The sequence below is a fragment of the Octodon degus genome, unplaced genomic scaffold (genome assembly GCF_000260255.1).
Source record: "Octodon degus isolate 3935 unplaced genomic scaffold, OctDeg1.0 scaffold00020, whole genome shotgun sequence".
Lineage (NCBI taxonomy): Eukaryota > Metazoa > Chordata > Mammalia > Rodentia > Octodontidae > Octodon > Octodon degus.
In genome coordinates this window covers 5,194,314-5,214,140 of record NW_004524596.1, presented here as the reverse complement: position 1 = coordinate 5,214,140, position 19,827 = coordinate 5,194,314, and the positions used below count along the sequence as shown (strand labels likewise).

At 42.8% G+C, this 19,827-nt stretch overlaps 1 protein-coding gene across 2 annotated transcripts in view; it reads right to left on the bottom strand.

Moving 5' to 3' along the window:
• The window catches only part of Crim1 (cysteine rich transmembrane BMP regulator 1), a 187,767-nt gene that overhangs the window by 29,018 nt on the left and 138,922 nt on the right, over nt 1-19,827 (bottom strand). The window contains exons 8-12 of one of the 2 annotated variants that reach the window (XM_004627610.3): nt 17,991-18,119; nt 9,511-9,667; nt 6,825-6,946; nt 5,506-5,715; nt 1,523-1,738 (exon numbers count right to left, since the gene is read on the bottom strand). In XM_004627610.3, coding sequence (XP_004627667.1) covers nt 1,523-1,738; nt 5,506-5,715; nt 6,825-6,946; nt 9,511-9,667; nt 17,991-18,119 — 834 coding nt within the window. The remainder of the gene's footprint in view (nt 1-1,522; nt 1,739-5,505; nt 5,716-6,824; nt 6,947-9,510; nt 9,668-17,990; nt 18,120-19,827) is intronic. The other variant, XM_023711217.1, reaches the window with a different exon arrangement.

The window sequence follows — 19,827 nt, the reverse complement described above, 5'->3', positions numbered from 1 at the left end:
GGCTGCGCTTGCTGTTGGATCTGTAGGAAGAAGGCAGGAAGGCCAGCATTCGCAGGCGGCCTTGTCCACATGGCACTCCTTCTCCTACGGCTGAACCACGGCCAGTCAGAGTCCCCCTGAGGGGTCCCCTAGTGGTCCTGGATGCACCCTCTTACTCCCTCTTCCACAGCCACTACTCTATTCCGCTGCCTCCCGGCCCACGGGGCAGCTTCCTGGACCACGGCACTCCGCTGCCCTCCTCTGCAGGCACACCTCTGCCTTCTTTATTGTTATTTACAGAAGGTGGCGCGCGGGGTTGCTCATGACTGCGCTACAGGACAGGTGGCCTTTCTATCTGAGCTAATCTCATGTTCCTGCAGCTCAGTTCAGGAATTGCATACATGTCTGCTAGGTGAATAACCTGATGCACACACACAAGCCAGGGTCAGAGTGCACAGGCCATGCCAAGGGCTTTTGCAGGAAGATGGGACAGTCACGACTCTTTAACAACAGAAAATATGAATAAAGGTGATAAGGATAAAAAAGATGGTGTGAATACACCACACAGCTTAAAAACAAAACATACGAACTACTTCTTACATTAGAAATGCTTGCACTGAGTAAGCCTGTAAAGATGATAATAGCCAAATTCTGTACTAAGATGCTACACTGTGGCCGTAACGCATGTGACAACAGCCAGTGACGTGGCTGTCCCTGCACGTGCAACTGATATTAGTCAAAGTACCGTCAGCACGAGCCCATGAAGGACTGAAACAAGGAATGTGCTTGGTTTAGTAGGAGTCTGGACATCCAGTATGAAAAAATACTAATACAAAGTGAGGGTTTACGTTTTACTGAGTGGCAACACTTGACAAGTAGTTATTAATTTAAAACATGGGAAGATTAAGCAACACCAAAATAGAACCTAGATAGTCTCTTCACTTGGTAATTTTTTATATCAAATGAAGTATCTTTTGTAAGTCATATTCTAGTGTTTAGTATTTTAATTATAAAACCAGTAACATTCAAAATCATGCCACAATTTTGTATGATCATGTAAGAATTTACCAGTTAAGGTCTGAGAAATGATACAAAAAAATAGTTCTTACACATACAGTGTTAGCTAATTAATAATTCTGAGCCATAACATATTATCTAGAACAGGGTTGAGGGGGTAACATTAGGCATGTTTCAAAGTACCTTATATTTTTCAAATAATTTCATTTATATTATTTATCGCTATTCTTCACGTTTACTAGCGATAAAGATGACTTCTCCCCTTAGCAAAATCATTCCTGAAATCTGTCAGCATGCAGGGACAACCTTAAGGCGCATTCCCTCAGTCTGAGATACAGGATTAAGGGAAAAAGTGTCAGAAGGAAAAATCTCTTTTCTTTATCAAAGGCACTGCCAGCTCAGGGTACACTGCGCATGATGTGGTCGCCAGAAGGCAATGGATTTAGGAGGCAGGCCGCTGGTATCCCCGCCCGGGTCCCTGCAGGGGCGCTCCCCGGGCCGAGTGCACCCAGCCGGCAGCGGTTACCTGTGCACTGTGGGCAGCAGGAATCCTGGGTGCGTGCTGGGTTCTGGCAGAGCAGCGGCGGGCACACCTCGGTCTCACACAGCACCCGGCCACTGTGGCACGTGCACTGCGTGCAGGAGTCAATGTTCCACGTCTCTCCTTCCACAAAGTACTGTCCGCCAGGTGCGTGGCAAATGGAAGGAGTGCTGAGCTCTGGCTTCTGGACCACAAAGTCATCTGGGGAAGGACACAAAATCAAAGCACAAAAATGATTCAACCATAGTCTTTCTGGCTCTTGAAGAACCTGGTGCTCTTTGCTTTAAGGGAGAGAAATGAGTTGTCTGAGGGGTATTTCACTTATTCTTAAGGAGACTAGCAAGGAAGGGGAAAATATTCCACGCATAGAAATAGAGGACGGTGTCAGAAGAGCTAATCATGGGAAGTGCAGTTCAAGTGGCTCAAATCTATCCATAGCCGTAAGAGAATTCAATATGAGAACTAAATTATTGGGAGTGGAGCAGTGTTGTAGCATCCCAGGAAATGCACAGGAGTTGTTAAGAATAAAGATCTCTCATTTACTGAATGCTTTTATGGTCCAATATTTCCACCCTAAGCACATGTTTATTTCTTTTCCTTACCAGTAGCCCTGTGAGGTAGGCACCATTATTCTGTTTTATGCTGGAGGAAACTGCGAGCTTAGAGTATTAAGTGTAGCCAATGTCCTGGAGCCCAAGTCTTTGGTTGCATGGGTAATGGATACACCTCCAGATTAAACAGCACTTCCGGGTGATGTATGCCCTAGCCACCTCATAATCCCTGGGAGCCTCAGCCCTCCTTTGCTTGGACACACAGCTGCTGTCAACAGGCCACACCTAATCTTGGCCAGCGGCCAACACGCTGAGCAGGACCGCTCCCAAGGAATCAGCAGTCTGGAAACCCTCACCTGAGACTAAACATTTGTTTGGTGATATCATCCAGAAAGCTTGACGCCGAGAGGCTGATGATAGCTATGATTTCTTTCCCCCAAAGAGAGGTGGTTGTGGAGCTGTGGTGAAATGATAATGATAGAGGGAATTTAATACTCAAATATCTGCAGAAAGACCAGGAGTTGCCCTGGAGTTGTGTTAGGGAAACGAGAAGCGTGAATTGAGAAACCCTATTCAGATAGTCCCAATACAACAAGCACTTCAAGGAGGTACTGACAGGGTCCAATCCTGCTGGGAAACAGTCCCGAACCACCAGGGCTCGCTCAGGCCTGGAGCTCCACAGAAGAGGAAGTTCCCAGAAGGTCCCTGTCTGCATGGAGAGGGCCAGCCCCAAGTCACCCCGGAGTGTACTGCCGTTGCTACTCGCAAAGCAGAAGTCAGCATGACAGTCAACCATCTTCAGGAGGTAAGTGGTGCGGGCGACTTCCAGGGAAGGAGGTGACATTCAGCACAGCTTTAATCTTAGGAGAACTCTAAGAGTGACTGGGACTTTGACCAAGTGGACATGTCACAAAACACTGACATTAATGTTACATTCACTAACAATTGCATCAAACTTTCCAGTATATGCAGGGGCTACAGGAAGGTAATTAGAATAAAAAACAACCTGGGACAAGAGGATAAAGATGGATTTCCTGTATTTTACAAAGAAAAATTGCTTCCAAGAGCATCAAAACTCTAATTTTGGGAAAATGATCCATGACTAGATTCAAAATAGGCTGTAGGAGCACCAGCAACTGGCACATTGTAAATGCACACATGACACGGGGTGGTCAGGAGAAAGCAGACATGCCTGGAGGCAGCCTGTCTTTCTAATTCCTTTGCTATCCTCTTGCCTCAGCTGAAACACAGAGGGGCTGGAGAGATGGTCAGGAAGGAAAAAGGAAGGGAGTGAGAAACAAACACATGAGCAGCAGTCTGGTGGCTACTGTACTGGAAGAGTCCAGCAGCTGCCCACTCAGTCCAGAACCACCCCTGAAATCAACAGCAACCTCGACAGCAACAGCAACACAACAGCTGGCTCCTGAATGCAAGAGGGGTGAAAATACTCTTCATACTTAGCATGCACGGGTGCAACTGCTCTGGACTAGTGCTGGTCTACAGCCTGCTCTGAGCTACATGCACAACAGAGGGTGCATGGTGGGCTAGCAGGAGAAGCTTCAGTTGCTCTCACAGACGCCCCTGGCCAATCGGCAGCAGCATCAGAGTTTTCTAGGAGTGCAAAACCTGCCACGAGTGGTGCACACAGGGAGCTAGGTCGCATGCTCCTTATGAGAATCTGATGCCTGATGCTCTGAGGTACGGCTGAAGGGTGGTGAGTCTGCGGGGACTCCTCCATGAGGCCGCTCCCCTAGAGTCTCTGGTCATAAGAACCCACATGTGACAATGTACTAGAGTAAAGATTCTGGAAAAAACGTCCCCTACACATCATCTGCAGGCCTGTGCTTTCCACACGTGTATCTAGCCACACACTAATTCGTCAACCACTGCGTGTTTATATAAAATTGCCCTTATTTCTTTAACTGTGGAAGCTATCTCTGGTTGCATGACTCAGTTTAGGGCTGCTCGTCTACTTTCAGTCATGTCTGTCCATTTTCACACTCTGACCCTGGGACATTTCTGCCAAGGAGGACTCGTGTCAGCGGAGAGCCAGGTGCGGGTCCACGCTCTCTACAACCTCCTGTGATTAAAGAATGTATCTCATGCGGAAAAGGACTTTCCCACCCCCAATACAACTCCTAATACTAAGCTGTTGCTTTGCCTTCCAACGTAGTGGACACAGCAGCTTTGCAGAGTTAACTAGCAAAATACAAGAAAAGTAAAGAGTTCTGATGTAGAGTACATGCAAAGGAACTGTGAGGAAACAGAATAAGCCACTTATCCTGCAATTTTCTGCCTCTGCTTCTGTACAGGGTGTGGGAACTCCCTGCCAGTCTGCACATACACTTACTGAGCTGAGCATCTCAGAGCTGAGGGACTTCACCTGTGCTGTTGCCTGTGCCCTGCCAAGGTAAGGACCACAGGTACAACCAGGCCACAACCCTTTTCTCCTCCCTGGCTAGTCCTGCCTTGCTGCAAAGGACCAGGCCTCGAACTCCTGGCCATACTTTCCGCGTAGATGGACAGGCATTACCAGGATGGGCCAGAAAAAAGATAATTATGACTCTCAAACGTGATCCTACGTTTAAACCTTAAAAGAAATCTGATGTGTTTTGGAAACTGCACTGCTCCCTGACCTTCCAACTATTTTATTTTGGGTAAGAGAGTTAATTTTTCTGTGTCTGTTTTCCAGACATCCTAAGTGTAGTTTCCCTCTAACTGAAAGTGACCTACACAGAAGGAAAATAACATCTAAGACTGTGCTGAGCTTTTAAACTAAAAGGCACTAGATGGAGCATTATGGTAGTAACTACTGCTACTGACAATCCCAGTACAAACCCCATGAATTACAAATCTGTTCTGGTCTTCTAGTATCTCCTTCTGATTACCATCATTATGACTTCATATGTTTCAATGTGTGGCCTTGGTCACTCTGAAGTTTTTCATCTGGCAAGAGTGCCACATGTACATTATTTAAAAACAGGAAATTACCACAGACCTCAATACTTTGCTTCCTCTCCAATATTACTTGGTAAGCTTTTACGAAATAAAACTAGAACCATTTCCTTAGACTAACTAAGGTATTCAGCCTTAATTCACCATTAGTAAAATGTACAGCTGGATTTAAGCACATATACCCAGAAACCTTCACAGAAAAGCAGTTCAAAGATCAGCATCACTGAGTAAACTCTCCAAAAATAAGGAGAATAGCTGCTGGAGGTTTAACATTTTCTCTGGGTTTTGGCTAATCCTTTATTGTACCGGGTGCTTCTGTGGCTGCTGCTAACACACACCACACAACAGGAAGGTATCCCAGGTGCTGTCCCTGCGCTTCCCCGGGGTCATGGGTGTGCACGAGGCCCCACAAGGCAGAAGTCGTTTACATTTGGAGCACACGAGAGGGCAGCCAGCTTTTACCTGCACATGACGGGCAGCACTGTCCAGGACGAATGGTGGGGTTGCCACAGGCAGGCACTGGGCAGGTGATCAGGGCACACATTTCCCGTCCATGGTGACAGTAGCATTCCCGGCACCCGTCATGCCAGCTTTCCTCATTTTTATGATGATGGCCATCCATGGACAGGCATGTGCCTGACAGGACAGGCGGCCCGGCTGAAGCAGGGACCTCTGGACAGACAAAGGCAGCCTGGTAAAGAAGCAGCTACAGCACAGGAGAAATGGCCTGCAGTGTCTTTACAGGAGATGGAACCCAGCCACCACGCGTCACAACTACAGAGAACAGTCAGTGACGTGGGGAATGCTCGGGGAAGGAATTTAAGTCAATAGGCTCTCAGGTTTGAGGGGGAAAAAAGGATGAGAGAGACAAAAGCTTGCAAAATTGCTTCTCTTCTTCTGGTAGGCTTATTGCTGATTTTTATTCCTTTTACTCTACCTTGTCATAATTCCACAACAAACAAGCATTGGTTTTAATAATGGATGTTACATATATGTTTAACTAATACAAGAAAATCATTTCAGAAGCTTTACCCCATGGAAAAATCCTGGGCCCCTACCAATATTAGATTTTTGTCCCTCAGAACAACAGAAACAATGGTTAGATTTTTGTTAACTACAAACCCTTCAAGTACCACTAAGGTGGTTACTGTTCAACTTGGAGAAAATACTGAGGAAACTCAGGAACCTTCTATTGTTTCATCTACCTCTCATGGTAATAACCACATCAGACTGGAATGCAATGGGTAGGACTTGGGCTGTGAAAAGGGCAGAAAATGCAAGCTGGGTACAAAGTTAACGGCTTCAGGAATGTCCCTGCAGCATGTCTCAGGAAGAGGAGGTGCCTAGGGTTTGTACTTATGTATGGCTCTGGAAAGGCATGCGCTTCTCGCATCCTACACCTACACTCAGGGGCAATGAAATGAGGCTGTTCACTGTGTTGGGTGTATCAATGCCACTCCTGAACAGAGGTAGGCTTCATGGAGGTTGAGATAAGCTTTAGCGTTAGGCTAAAGTTCCAGAGACAAGTAAAACTGCAGAGCTAAGAAGTGATTAATTTGGCTAATGTGCTTATCCATCATATGCTTGCTTTACATTCTGTTCTGGGCTTTTATTCCATTAAGATAAAGAAAAATGGAGTCCTATGGGAGGGTCCCACAGAGAGTGGCATTTGTGTCAGAGTAGCAATCACTTAATCTGTTTCATTTACCAAATGTCCTTCTGTTCTTTGTTTCCTTGCCCCTGGCTGCTTTGAGAGGCCAAGGCTGTGTGTTCATACTTACCTCTGCATCTGCAGATAAGACAGCCATGACTATCTTGCTGGAAGCCCAAGGGGCAGATTTTACTGCAGGGGAGCTCTGGACATTTCTTACAGCGACAGATGTCACAGCCGTGCTTATTCTTCCTGGGTAATTAAAATTTGGCCAGAGGTCAGAAAATCAAAAAGTCTCAAATGATACCCAAGCATTCAAATCGAGGGTCAAAGAAGGGATACTGCCACTTGAGCATAATGACTTGACTTCTGCTTTTACAACTCTTGGGGTGATGTGTAATTAGCTCCCTGTGGCTCTGCCCAGGGCCCACCCAAGACCACGCTTTAGAATTCCCTAAGTAGTTCAGAGCTTCTGGGATGTGGCTGTCAGAATCCCAAAGACACGACCACTGATTTAATTAGGAAAATCAGTGTCACCATGTGAAGAGACAAATGTGACACTCCATGAATAGGAAGCTGAACAATACTGAAGATTAGCATTAGGAACAAAAGTCCTTCTTTTGTTTGCGTTCCCAGGCTTCATCACAAGACACATTCTCTGAGAGATTTCAGACACTAGTGAAAAACTTTATAATGAGGCATCTACCTAAGCTTACAGAAGATATGGCTTAAGGGCCACAGTCCTGGGAAGGCTTTGAGAGTGTTGATAAAGAACAAAAACCTTCAGCAGTGTCCAGTAGCTACTTTATTAGGTCTAGTTAGAAAAAGATAGAGGGGTTTATATCCTCCAGCCATGACATATGGACTAAGAGTGTTGGAGGTAAAAGAAAATGTTGGAGGAACCTTCTTTCTAAATTCTGCATTGATTAGGAAGATGATGTAAAATAATCAATGAATGTTTATAAAAACCAAATCCTTTCTTTTTTCTGAAAAGAATGACTCAAAGGCACTCATCTACCCTCTCCCTCTCTTCCTCAGGTTCACAGCTGGAGGGCTGAGGCCTCCCAGGTTCCCCATTTCCTCAGCAGACTTGGGGTTAATAGGAGGCCCCTGAGCCTCTAACTGCTCTATGTGTACCTATGTTTCATCCCAAGTAACACTAAGTGGCCAGGTATGAGATCCAACTGACAGGAAGAAAACACCTGCTCTTTCTCACCTTGGAAGGAGATTAAAAGATGACAGGCCTGTGAGAAACCTTTAATATGTGACAACTGTCTAAGGGACAAACTACCATTTTGCTAAGGAAGTACTAAACATGAAGATCTCACTTCAACATAATGAACATAGTAAATGAATTACAGTCATGCTATATACTGTATCATCTTCTAGATCTATCAAGGCTTTGCTATTCTTATTCATCCATCCATCCATCCATTCCTACTGTAAGCATATACAAACCTCACTCACTTGATATGTCGAGCAACACCAAGGGCTGCCTAACACTCACCATAAAGAATTTGGTCAAGATGTCTTTTTTCAAAGGCTGGCCAAATAGCTCAGGGGATTACAGCATGTGCAAGCAGGCACAGGGGCCGGGGATTTGATCTCCCAGCCTGCCGTGCCAGCCCCGCCCCCTGGGCGTGAGACTGGGCGTTGTGGCACACACCTGTAATCCCAGCTCTTGGGAGTCTGTAAACAGGCGGATCACTACTACTCCCAATCTAGTAGTGAGACCCTGAAAACCCTGTAGGCCCTTCCCTAAAAAAAAAAAAAAAAAAAAAAAAGATGTCTTTTTCAGAGGGTGAAACAATTTCTAGCCAGTGCAACACTCAGGTGTCCCTAACAGTTAACTGGCTTCTCTCTGAGTGTGCTTACCATTAGGAATACAAAATGAAATTTATCATCTTCCAAGAGATTTTTCTCCAAGATGTAGGTTGAATTTGAATGTGGCCTTGACTCTAAACTGTCACAATAATGTAGCAAGTAGCTGCTGTACTATCTTCAGAAAAATGATACTTAACGTTATAGAAGTGATGGAATAACTATACTTATATTTGGATCATATTTATATTTTAGAATTAAGAATGACATATTTGAAGAATTTTTAAGAATGTTCTCAATTTAACTATCCAATTAAAATGAGAAGCCTACCCTTGCAAGCTTAGAATTTTCAAAATAAAAAGATGACTGAAAGAAGATGGGCAAAAGATGATGATGTATTTAAATCCCTCACGACTTGATATTAAATATATAGAACTGGAAAGACAAAGATTGAGATGGAAGACAGCAAAGGAAAGAACAACAGAAAAATAATTTGAAAGGTAATTTTTAATGGATCAACTTGATATAAAGGCAGACACAAATGTTAATACAGACCAAAGAAACAAATATGTTTTATTTTATGTTAATCTGACCTTCAGCTGACCCCACAGTACAGGTTAATTAAATTATTACGAAAGAGTGCCTCTTACAGCTATGAGAAGTTGCGGCACTCACAGCAGCGGGGCCTCGTGACAAGACCACCTCCAATACCCGGCAGTGTCCAAAGGAGCTCGCTATGGGGATGTGATGTGTGATCCAATAGGACCAGATGGCATCTGTATCACTTCCTTAAAAAAGGATGAATGAAACTTGATTCTTATCTTCAGAAACATAATCATCTCCTTGCTTTCTGAATTACTCAACAAAACCAATATGGATACTGGACTTAGAACACCACTGATTCTGTCACTAACATACATGAAAGGTCAGCAAAACAGGTAAGGACATTTCAACAAACTACACTTGGCCGGCTCTGTGGATGAGGAAATACGTACAGGTATCCTAGCGGACAGTGCTTGTCACAGACGATGGGCCTGCACTTCCTGGGCCGCGGGCGGCACTGACAGATCTCACAGTGGTGGGCATCAGTCAGGAAACCGGAGGGACAGTCCAAGGTGCAGCCTTGTTTAAGGCTCAAGCACAGCTCCTCCCCTGTGAAGACACGTAGATGGTACATTTCTTCCAAAGAGGAACAGGCCAGAACATACTGTTGCTTCAGTATCTTCCAAGAACCCTCTAGTCTTTGAGAGATTCAGAATTCTCAGCAGACAGCAGCATCAGTCACAGCTCCTTAGTACAGGCTGTTATTTCATGATTGTCACAAAAGGATTCTACCTTTTAGTGGAATGGCCCGAAACGCATGCAACTCAAAAATGCATTTCTGAAGCCCAATCCCATCTGGTAGGTTTCTAGTGATGAGCAGGGTGGTAACTATTGATAGTAACCAGTGCATCTGTTGCATATATATATATATATATATATATATATATATATATATATATATTTTTAATAGTCACTTTAAACCACTAAAGACATTTGTTAAAATCTGGGAATTATTAGAAACCTAACACTTTGAATTTCATTCTATATTACATAATGTACACCATCTCAGGTGCGCTGCGCTTACATGTTCACAAGAAATTACTCTTACGGGCAGTAAAATGTGTCACATAGCACTGCACATCATGGGGGGCAGGATGCTTTTCTTATCCTTAAAAAAAAGCAATCTCTCACAACAGGATAGAAAACAAAATACTCAGTGCTCCATTTAGCTGTGATTTTCCCTATGTGCTGACAAACAATTCAAGTATTTGGAGACTTACTGACTAAAAACTGTATCTGTTGAGGTATCTGTATTAATGAGGTATCTGTATTAATACAGGAATCTGTACTAACTATTTGAAACTTTAAACTGTACCATTAGCAGAAACCGGAACGACTTTTTTTTTTCCCCCATAATTTTATTGAGAAACAAATAGCAATAAGCCAGTTTCAAACTAAATTGGTAGGACAGTTTCTGGAATGACTTCTAACTGTCCTTTGTTATTCAGTTATTTTACATTATTTTAGAAGGAGCAAAAACAAAATGACAGAAACAATGGTGATTGTCAAAATCTGGTAGGCTTCTAGTGAATATATTAGTTTAATAGAAGCATGATTTTAACATGCTTAACACAATACATAGGGAATAAAAATGTTAAAGTAATGCAAGTATGTAAAACAATATAAAGCAACGTGAGATCCGTGTGAGGAAAATGCAGACGTGGGAAGAATGCCGTACATAAAGATGGAAGTTGATGCAGTGACGGCTAGCATGGTAGAGCTGGCTGCTGCTACATGGCCTGCTGGGGGCGATGCAGTGACTATTATTGCAGGAATGATAAATGCATTTTTATTTTATCTGGACACCCCTTAAGCATAAATACTGCGATAATGCATAAGTCAGTAGGAAAACTAGAACATAGTTGTCTCTTCTACCGACACATCTTACACCCTAAAATTAAACCTTAACTACAATTAATAGGTAAAATGGGTTTATGTTTTACATAAATATTTTGAGACAGCATCTCTTATGAACCTTAGCTGGCAATACTTGCATATTTAATTTGTTATCTTTTAAAAAAGAAAATGTGATTTATGGCATAATATTCTACTTTGTCATTTTCATAAACCTTTCATTACACACAGCACTTAGTATAACCTCGTGGGTCTGTACCATGCTGTGAACCAACTGAATACTAATCTGTATCCTTAAAAGAGAAATTCTAAATGGTTCATTTAAAAATTTGTAATTATGACTTGGAAGGAAGGCCATTATTTCTCATCTTCCACTATTAAGGGAATGATGAGAGAGGGAGAAGAGTTTCATAGCTACATTTTTTTCTCTGACACGGAGATCTAAACTCATTCTTCTATTATGAGAATTTTTAAATCCTGATACCAAGATTTGGTAGGAAATAGATGAATTAAAAATACTTCTAGAACTTCCCACAGTCAGCATTCTTGAGAATTAAATTCCTTGAACATTTAGATTCTGAGCACACTTGTGCTTTCATTTTTTCTGGTCCTGTTAATAAAAAGGCTTTTCCATAGACCTTGATCTAGAATGCTCTTCACTTACCCTTAAGAAAAGCTGTTTACAACCATTTGATTTTAACCATTTGTTAAGACCTGAGTGGTATGTTTTGGAAGTGTTCCCCATGGCTCTGATGCTCGCCTGCGGTGCTGCTGAGAGGCCGGACCCTCTCGGAGGTGCACCCTTGTAAACAGGTCACTGGGGGAGCTCCTGCAAGGGCCTTCTGGAACCTGAGCTGCTTCCTCTCTTTCTCTTTTGCTTCCTGGTTGCCACAAGGTAAAAAGTTCCTCCTACGATGTGTTTGCACCATAATGTGTCATCTCACCACAGGGCCAAGCAATAGGGCCAAGCCACTACGGACTGAAATCTGCAGCTATAAATTGAAATAAACCTTTCCTCCATGTAAGTTGAGGTATCTGAGGTATTTTTGTGACAGCTAAGGAAAGCTGACTATCCTATATGCTTTTCAGTGCTAGAGAATTCTAGACACAAAAAAGGCTTTGTGTCTAAACAAAGAAAAAGAGTATTAACTAGAAAACATACTAGCCATACCACCTCCACCAAGATGCTCTACACTTCCCTGATTTGGGACCACTCACCTGAAAGCTCTAGTCTGCACTATTTCAATTCTGCTCATCATCGAAAGGGACCCTATTTCTGTGTGTTGACAGTCCAGCGATTGTCCTGGTGTTTGGCATGGAGTGGGTGTTCAGAACGATTTGCTGAATGAGGATCAATCAGCGTTCTTGCTCTCTGCTCCCCCACTGTCATCAGGACGGCCACATCAATGGAGGAAAAAATGGACTCTGATTGTACTACATATTTTCCAAAAAACAGCACTTGTTTAACATCCCCCAGAAAACATGTAAGTAGTCCTAGGCTTATATATATCAATGATAGCTTTTCTTTACAGTAATGCAGCATCAAGGTAAAAATTTAAGAGCGGAATGGGCAGCCTAGAATGACCTTATTCCTAATGAGGGGGCCTAAGTTTGTTTGGAAAGCTTTAGTACACCACTCAATGCAATCATAGGAACCAATGAGTTTGACGTTTTATTTTTTCAGCATTGTGATTCTACTGTGATCTAACAATGCTTTATAATCTATGGGAGAAATTACCCTTGAAAAGAGTGATAAAAAATGGAAAACGACAGGGCCTGCACATTATGGCTGATCAATAGCTACTACACAGGAAACTTCCTACTTGCTTTGGAAGAAAAGTTTTTTTATGATCTTTGGGCTAAGATTTAGCACAACTGTAAGGAGCACCATTCACTTTCTTTCCCCTTTATTTTGAAAAATAACATCATTTGTAGTTTTGTTCTTGTATTTTGTGCTGGGAATCAAATTCAGGCTCTCACAAACCTTATACAAGTACTCGAACACCAAGCCACATCTCTAGCCATCATTCACTATAGGATTATGAGTGAATGCAATGTATCTTTCATGCACACCAGGAGGCAGATGGGGTCCCCTAGGATGGCAGTGGGTGCTACCCACATTGCGGGAATACTTCAAACTCTCGGATTAATGGTGTCATTAAGTTCCTGCGATGATTAAGTTAAAAAGAAAAGCAACATGGCAAATCTTGACCCTGGCGGGTGTTGTTCTTAGTTCAGGAGCACAATGAAATGAAAACAGCCCACCTCTCTGGGTCTGATGTACCACCTCCTTGTGGTGCCTGCCCAAGATCTCACGAAAGATACGCAGGCTGTTCCCCCCTTGCTACCGTTAATTTTACATGTGTGCAACAGTTTGTGAGTAAAATTATTATTAATTCTAGAATCAAAGAATGTTAAATTTGGAAGAGAAGTTATCAATAACCCAGGTAAGTCCACTTACAGATGTGGACAAAAAGATGCCGGAAGATCGATGCCATTTAATTCATATGAGCTCACTTAATACAGTTTATATTGTAAGGTGAGGTATATCATGTTTAACAGTAATAAACATTTCTGTTTAAAAATGTGGTTAACAATTTGCACCAATAAATGGATATTAATAGCTTAAAGGACTTTTAACTTTTAGTGGCTACTATACTTTCCTAAACACTTTCTACCATAATTGCTTTATTCTAAATATATCTTTTAGAAACTAAGTCAGGCAAAACCTAAGTTCTCCATATACCTTGGTATACCCTTGATATATCAGTTTGCTTAGCTTTACAAAAACGATACTGTCACAGATTAAAGCAAAACTACAATATGTTCAAAGGAAAGAAAAAATCCTTTGTTGTATACTCTGCAAATATGTTTGAAGGATATATTTCCACAGAGTTTTTATCTTAATCCAGCATCTGTGAGATGAGATGGCTGTACGGTCATCAGGGTGAGGCCTCAGGGGCAATTGTGGACAAGAAGGATGTCCAAAGGTGACTGTCCATGTTCCTAATATTACATCATAGTATCATCACAATATATTATCTTGTTAGCACTATCACCAGCTTTTATTGGTCAGGATGTTTTTACCTTCTTTGTTTCCCTAATGCTCAGCCTATGTAGACCCTCAACAAATGCTGGATGAATGAAAAGAAGTGAGTGATTGGGGGCGGGGGAGATGGCTCAGTAGAATAAGCACTTGCCTGGTAAGTGCAAGGGCCTGAGTTCAATCCCTGGTTCCACCAAAAAAAAAAAAAAAAAAAAAAAAAAAAAGTGAGTGATTATTTGGTGTTGGCTTTGCTCTATGAAATCTGATGCCAATGAGAACTAGGCCTGCCCCTAAGAGATAACCTAGGTATAAATGCTTAGGACTGGGTAATTAAAAAAGTTTTGATGGAATGCAGAAAAATACCATGAAGAAGAATTTTGGACAAGATAAACACTGAGTAGTTACCCGGGGAAAAAGAACTATGTCATGCCTATGAGGGACTTGTTCTTTCCTGAAACCAAAGGAGAAAGAGAACATTTAAGGGTTGAAATTAAAATATGAAAGGAAAGTTGTTGGCGGCAGTATTGGGAGAGTTCAGGAAGAAGCTGAGGCATGTGTGGGGACAGGGAGGAGAGGAAGCTGGGGTTTTCCACATGGGTTAGCTTTGGCTGACTCAGAAAAGCATGTCATAACCCAGCCTTCACAGTAAACAATTATCATGTCAGGCAACGAAGATAATTTTGTATTCATTCATTTATGTGGTCCTCAAAATAACCCATTTGTTAGGGTCTATCTCTGTCCTCTACTGATGAGGACGTACTGGCCCAGAGAACTAAGGCAAACCGCCTGGATTTCTCGGGTTCAGGGAGCCCCAGAGTCTGGGTGGGAGCTGAGAGCTGACAATGGAGGACTCAGTCATTTGGTTTAATCTGACCCAGCTCCCAAAGGTGTGGCCTGGAATTGTCCAAATGATTAGGGGGGTGAACAGGAGTGGGCAGGTGGAGGGTGAAGCGCACATGCCTGGACTTCTATATGATGTAAACAAACTGACAAATCATGATTATCCATGATACTTATTCTACTGAGTATCCACATTTTGAAGTATGGGGTGACAGAATGCGAGGGCAAGGCTAGGACAGGCCCAGCATCTGCGATGAGCCGGCTATACGGTCATTAGGGTGAGACCTCCCATGTTATCACGGACAAGAAGGATGTCCAAAGGTGCTGCGATCCTGAAGGTTCCCTGCCTACTTCATGTGGCCAATAACCAGGGGACAGTTAGTGCTGAGTACCGCAGACCACAGATGGACCTGGAGAGGTCAGTGACTTCCTTACTGTGGCATAAGCAAAAGCCTGAGTTCTCCTCAAGCTCCCAAGTTTCTCCTCAGCAGATATAGTTTGGAAGTTATAGTACTTGCTTAGTGTGGTAATTATTTGACTAATGTTTTGGCTATTGGAGACTTTTTCTTAGAGTAGACACATTTTTATTAACCTCTGTGGCCCTTAATGCCTAATATATTACCTAGAACACAGCAGCTGGTGAAAGAAGATAGGAGAGAAAAGAAATAAAGACCAGATATTTCTACAAATAGGCAAAAGTCGCAAATAATGGATGGTTAGAAAAGATTGATTTGTTAAAAATCATTAAAATCATTAACACAGCAGCAGCGGCACACATTCCTTTCTAACTGTGAACAAGCATGGAGCCTGCTGCAGGCAGCGTGCAGGGACATTCGCTGCAAAATGTCAGAAATCAACGCTAACACAAGACAAGGCAGAGAAGGTCTAACTAACAGTCTTGCTAACAGTCTGATCTGGCAAAAGATCAGGGGCATTTTTTGATTTGCTGCAATGATAGCTGAGTGAATACTGCTTGTTTGGACTTCATAATAAAGTTCCTCGTAAAATGACAGGAATCTTATATAAACATTTGGGCCCAAATTTTAGAAGAGCAGAACTCAGGTGAAGGACATGAGAGATATGACAAGGCATAATGAAATCTGTAGTTTTAGACTTTTAAATGTTCAGGAAAAAAAAAAAAAGAAAGAAAAACACTTAGGCATGATCGTATCAGAATCCTGCAGAAGGATTAGAAGGACTGAAATGTAAACACTACAGTTAACACAATTACCTTAGTGTTAAACTGACAAGGTTGGCCATTTATGTAAACAAATGTGGCTGCCAAGGCAACCTTCCAGTGAACTTGGCTTTCTAAAGGGAGGTATGGAACACAGGCAGGCGCCCAGTGCAGGGAGGCAGGCCAGCTCCAGGGGGTGGGGCCCAGAGACAATATAAGATGGCAGCGATCATAAGCTCAGAAATGGCTTTATAAACTCTTCTAGCACCAACTCCACTATGCAGGTAGCGTGATGGTGACATGGAACTGAATACAGAACTACTCAACTCTTATGCTGTATCTTCTTCACCAAAAAATAGCTTACAAAAAAGTGATGAACAGTTACATTTAAGAGGACTGCGAAGTTCAAGTAACTGATAAATCAGAAAGTGAATGTCTATAGATGAAGTCCAAACCTCTGTGCTTAGGATTATTGTACCCAGAGACCCACAGAGAATCTGCTTATTGTGGAACCACTATCTGTCTATGTTTCGTACAGAGCAGAGAGAACAGAAAGAGATTTTAGAAAACAGGTCAGATGTCAAGTCAAGGGGACACAGAATTCTAAAAACTACAGAAAGTGAAACTTGGTAGGAACTAAGAATTCTTCAAAAGTGAAATTCTTCAGAAAGAAGAGTTACCCATGTGAATTTTGACAATTAGAAAGAACACACTGACCACTAAGAGCCAGCCAGACCACAGGTTCAGGAAGAAAAAGCCCTTCTCCACCAGCTTCGTCTTATTTAGAAAATCAGGCTTCCAGCAAAGGAAACTGCAGATGTAATGCATTTTGATTTGAGGCAAGCTACCAGGCCCTGGGTGTTAGGCTTTCTTACTGACATGGGGAAGACATGCTGTCAGCTAACTAGAACCCTGCAAGGAGTGAAGATGGCGCTCAATGTCGTATCCTGGGGCTCTGTTCTTGATTTTGTGCAGCTTATTTCAATCCAATGATTCAGGTGAGACAAATACACTATACTTATTTACTATATGCTGGGAGGTGAAAGACTAAGATCGCAGTATCAAAATAAAAAAAAAATTCTGGTTAGTTGGAAAATGGTTTCAAGTTATTAGTATAATTCCTTATTAACCTGACCCTAAATTTATATGACTAAAATGCAAATATTCGAATCAGAACAGACGAGAGCCACCTAACAGCAACTGATATAAAAAGTACCTAATGACCGTCATGACTGTAAGCTCAAGGTTGGTCCACACAGAGCTCATGCTAACTCAGGCCACATGACTGCGCTGCACTCATCAGGCCAAATTTTGGAGTACTTTGTCTCTGAGCTACATTTTATGTAGCAACAATGCCACAGGGTCAGCAAATGCAAAAGACCAAGTAAATTCCAGAAACCTGTCTCCTGAGGGATGGTGAAGGACACAGAGGAAGCTCATGCTGGTAGAGGAATAGGGGGAATTCAGCATAGTTTTAAACCTGGATAGCCAATGTTCCCCTTTGAGAGAAACATACTCGTCTAGCTTCAGAGGTCATCCGGGAGGCCATGCACAGCTTGGAATGGACATGGTAGGAGAGCTGGGGCAACAACGACCAGCTTGTTCGAAGGCTGATGACTGCCACATATGGGAAGGGGCTTCTGTCACCTGCCAGCTTCAGCAAGGGTGCTGAGTGGCTAGAAGGATGCCCTGCAGAGCCTGCTGGGACCACATCCCTGCAGCCACTGGACAGCAAGGACTATGTGAACACAAAAAAGTGAGGATGAAAGCCGGAGCACAGGAGCAGCTCCTTTTCCTCAGATGACTGTGTATTTGTTGAGCTAAGTGAAAAAATATTTCCTGCTTCTTTAACGCTGTTAAGTGAATGTGTGAACAGAGTGGAAAAGATATTCTATCATACAAAATACGTCGACAATATCACATTAGGTCTCAGGAAAAGTCTACTGTCTACTTACTGTTTTTACACTGACAAGTGCGGCAACCATTGTGATCAAGCTTGAAACCATAAACGCAGTCCTTCTCGGTCAGAGTGCAGTTTGATAACTCCCCACATGCAGGCGGATCAATTGTAATGTAGGTCGGTTCTAATAATGAAAAGAGGGGGAAAAAATCAATGCAACATGTGAGTACCTCCTAGACGCTATTTCATCTCTGAAATCCCACACAACAGCAGGTTACAGAAATCTAATAAATAATATTCAACCAATTCTAAGTTTGTATTCTTGTCACTACCCTTGAAACGAATATTTGTGTCTCGATTTCTGAAAATGTGAATGTTCCACAGTTGTTTCTGCTGCTGGGGGCTGAACACAGGGCCTCACGCACGCTGCTCAAGCGCTCCACAGCTGAGCTACGCTCCGGCCACTCTGATGCTTCTGTGTGTGAGCAATCTGTGTGAATCGTTTGCCTCATACAATCCCTCTGATGGTCACCACTACAGAATACACACGAGAGAGGTTACAATTAACTCTATTAAATGGTTAAGTGTTCTATTTCTTTCCTGATGCTTTGGGAAATATTCTTTATAATTATCAGGACACAGCTGCCAGGGTCAATGACTTCACTCTGCATTGTGCAACGCTTCTGAAATTGATCAGCATTTTTTCAAATTAATAAATCAGAGATTTTTTTTTTTTTTGTGTGTGTGTGTGGTACCAGGGACTGAACTCGGGATGCTGAGCTTGCCAGGCAAGCACGTATTCCACTGAGCTATCTCCCCAGCCCCCGAGATGCTTTTGAGAATAGTTTAAAACACCTGGGTTTCTTTTATCTTTTAGGTGACATTTCCTCACTTAGGACAGATGATATGACGGGTAGCAGGGCCTAGGAGCTTACCCTCAGGACAGAGGGGCTTATAGGAATGGCATAGTGAGTACAAGCATCCAGGAGAAAGAACAAGCAGGCACGCTGGGAAACAGGCACAGAAGAAACCAAGATGGGAGGGGTGCTTTACTTCTCCACATTGAGAATGAAGAACCGCTCCGGGGAACACGAGTCACTACGCACGCCAGCATAAAGCATATTGGATTTATACAACGTTGCCTATTCTGTTCCTAAGTGCTTTCAATGTCTGCATGCTCCAGCAGGTGGCTGCTCCTGCCATCCCCATGAGGACTCACTGACGTGTCCACGGTCACCGCAATAGCTAGTGGTGGACTTCAGATTCCAACTCAGGCAGTCTGGCTCTAAATCCTACTCTTTGTTTCCGTGCAGCCTGTTCAACGCTATCTATTCTGCAGTGCATAGATACAGGACAGTTTTTATAGTGCCAGAGTGTTTCAAAGGAAATAGAGACAGTGACATAGTTATATATCAACTCTTTGACCAAAAGATACTATGAACTTCTTCGGAGTAAGCTGTTTCTCACAATATCTTTGTGAACGAGCCAAGTACAGAATGTTTGTACCTATGTTTTCACACATGGAAAATATGAGATACACAGAGGGTAAGTGGCTTATCTAAGTTTACATAGCAACCCAGTAGCAGGCTGGGAATAGAACAGCGCAGAGGTTCCTGCCCTCCTGTCCAATACTCTATCCATTAGTCCACACTGTCTTCTCCAATTTCATCTCCTGTTACCAAGGAAGACAGACCAAAATTAGCGACCAAAATGTAGCTGCCACTGCTAAGACTGAGGTTCTACATTTTTATCCTCCCACTAAAAGGGGACAATGATTCAGTGCTTCACAGGTAGGAGACAAAGATGGCTGCCAGCATTCTCCCAAACAAAATGCATGTGCTTTCTCGACTTTTACTGTAGTACGTTTTAAAGAACATCTTCATGAAATTTTA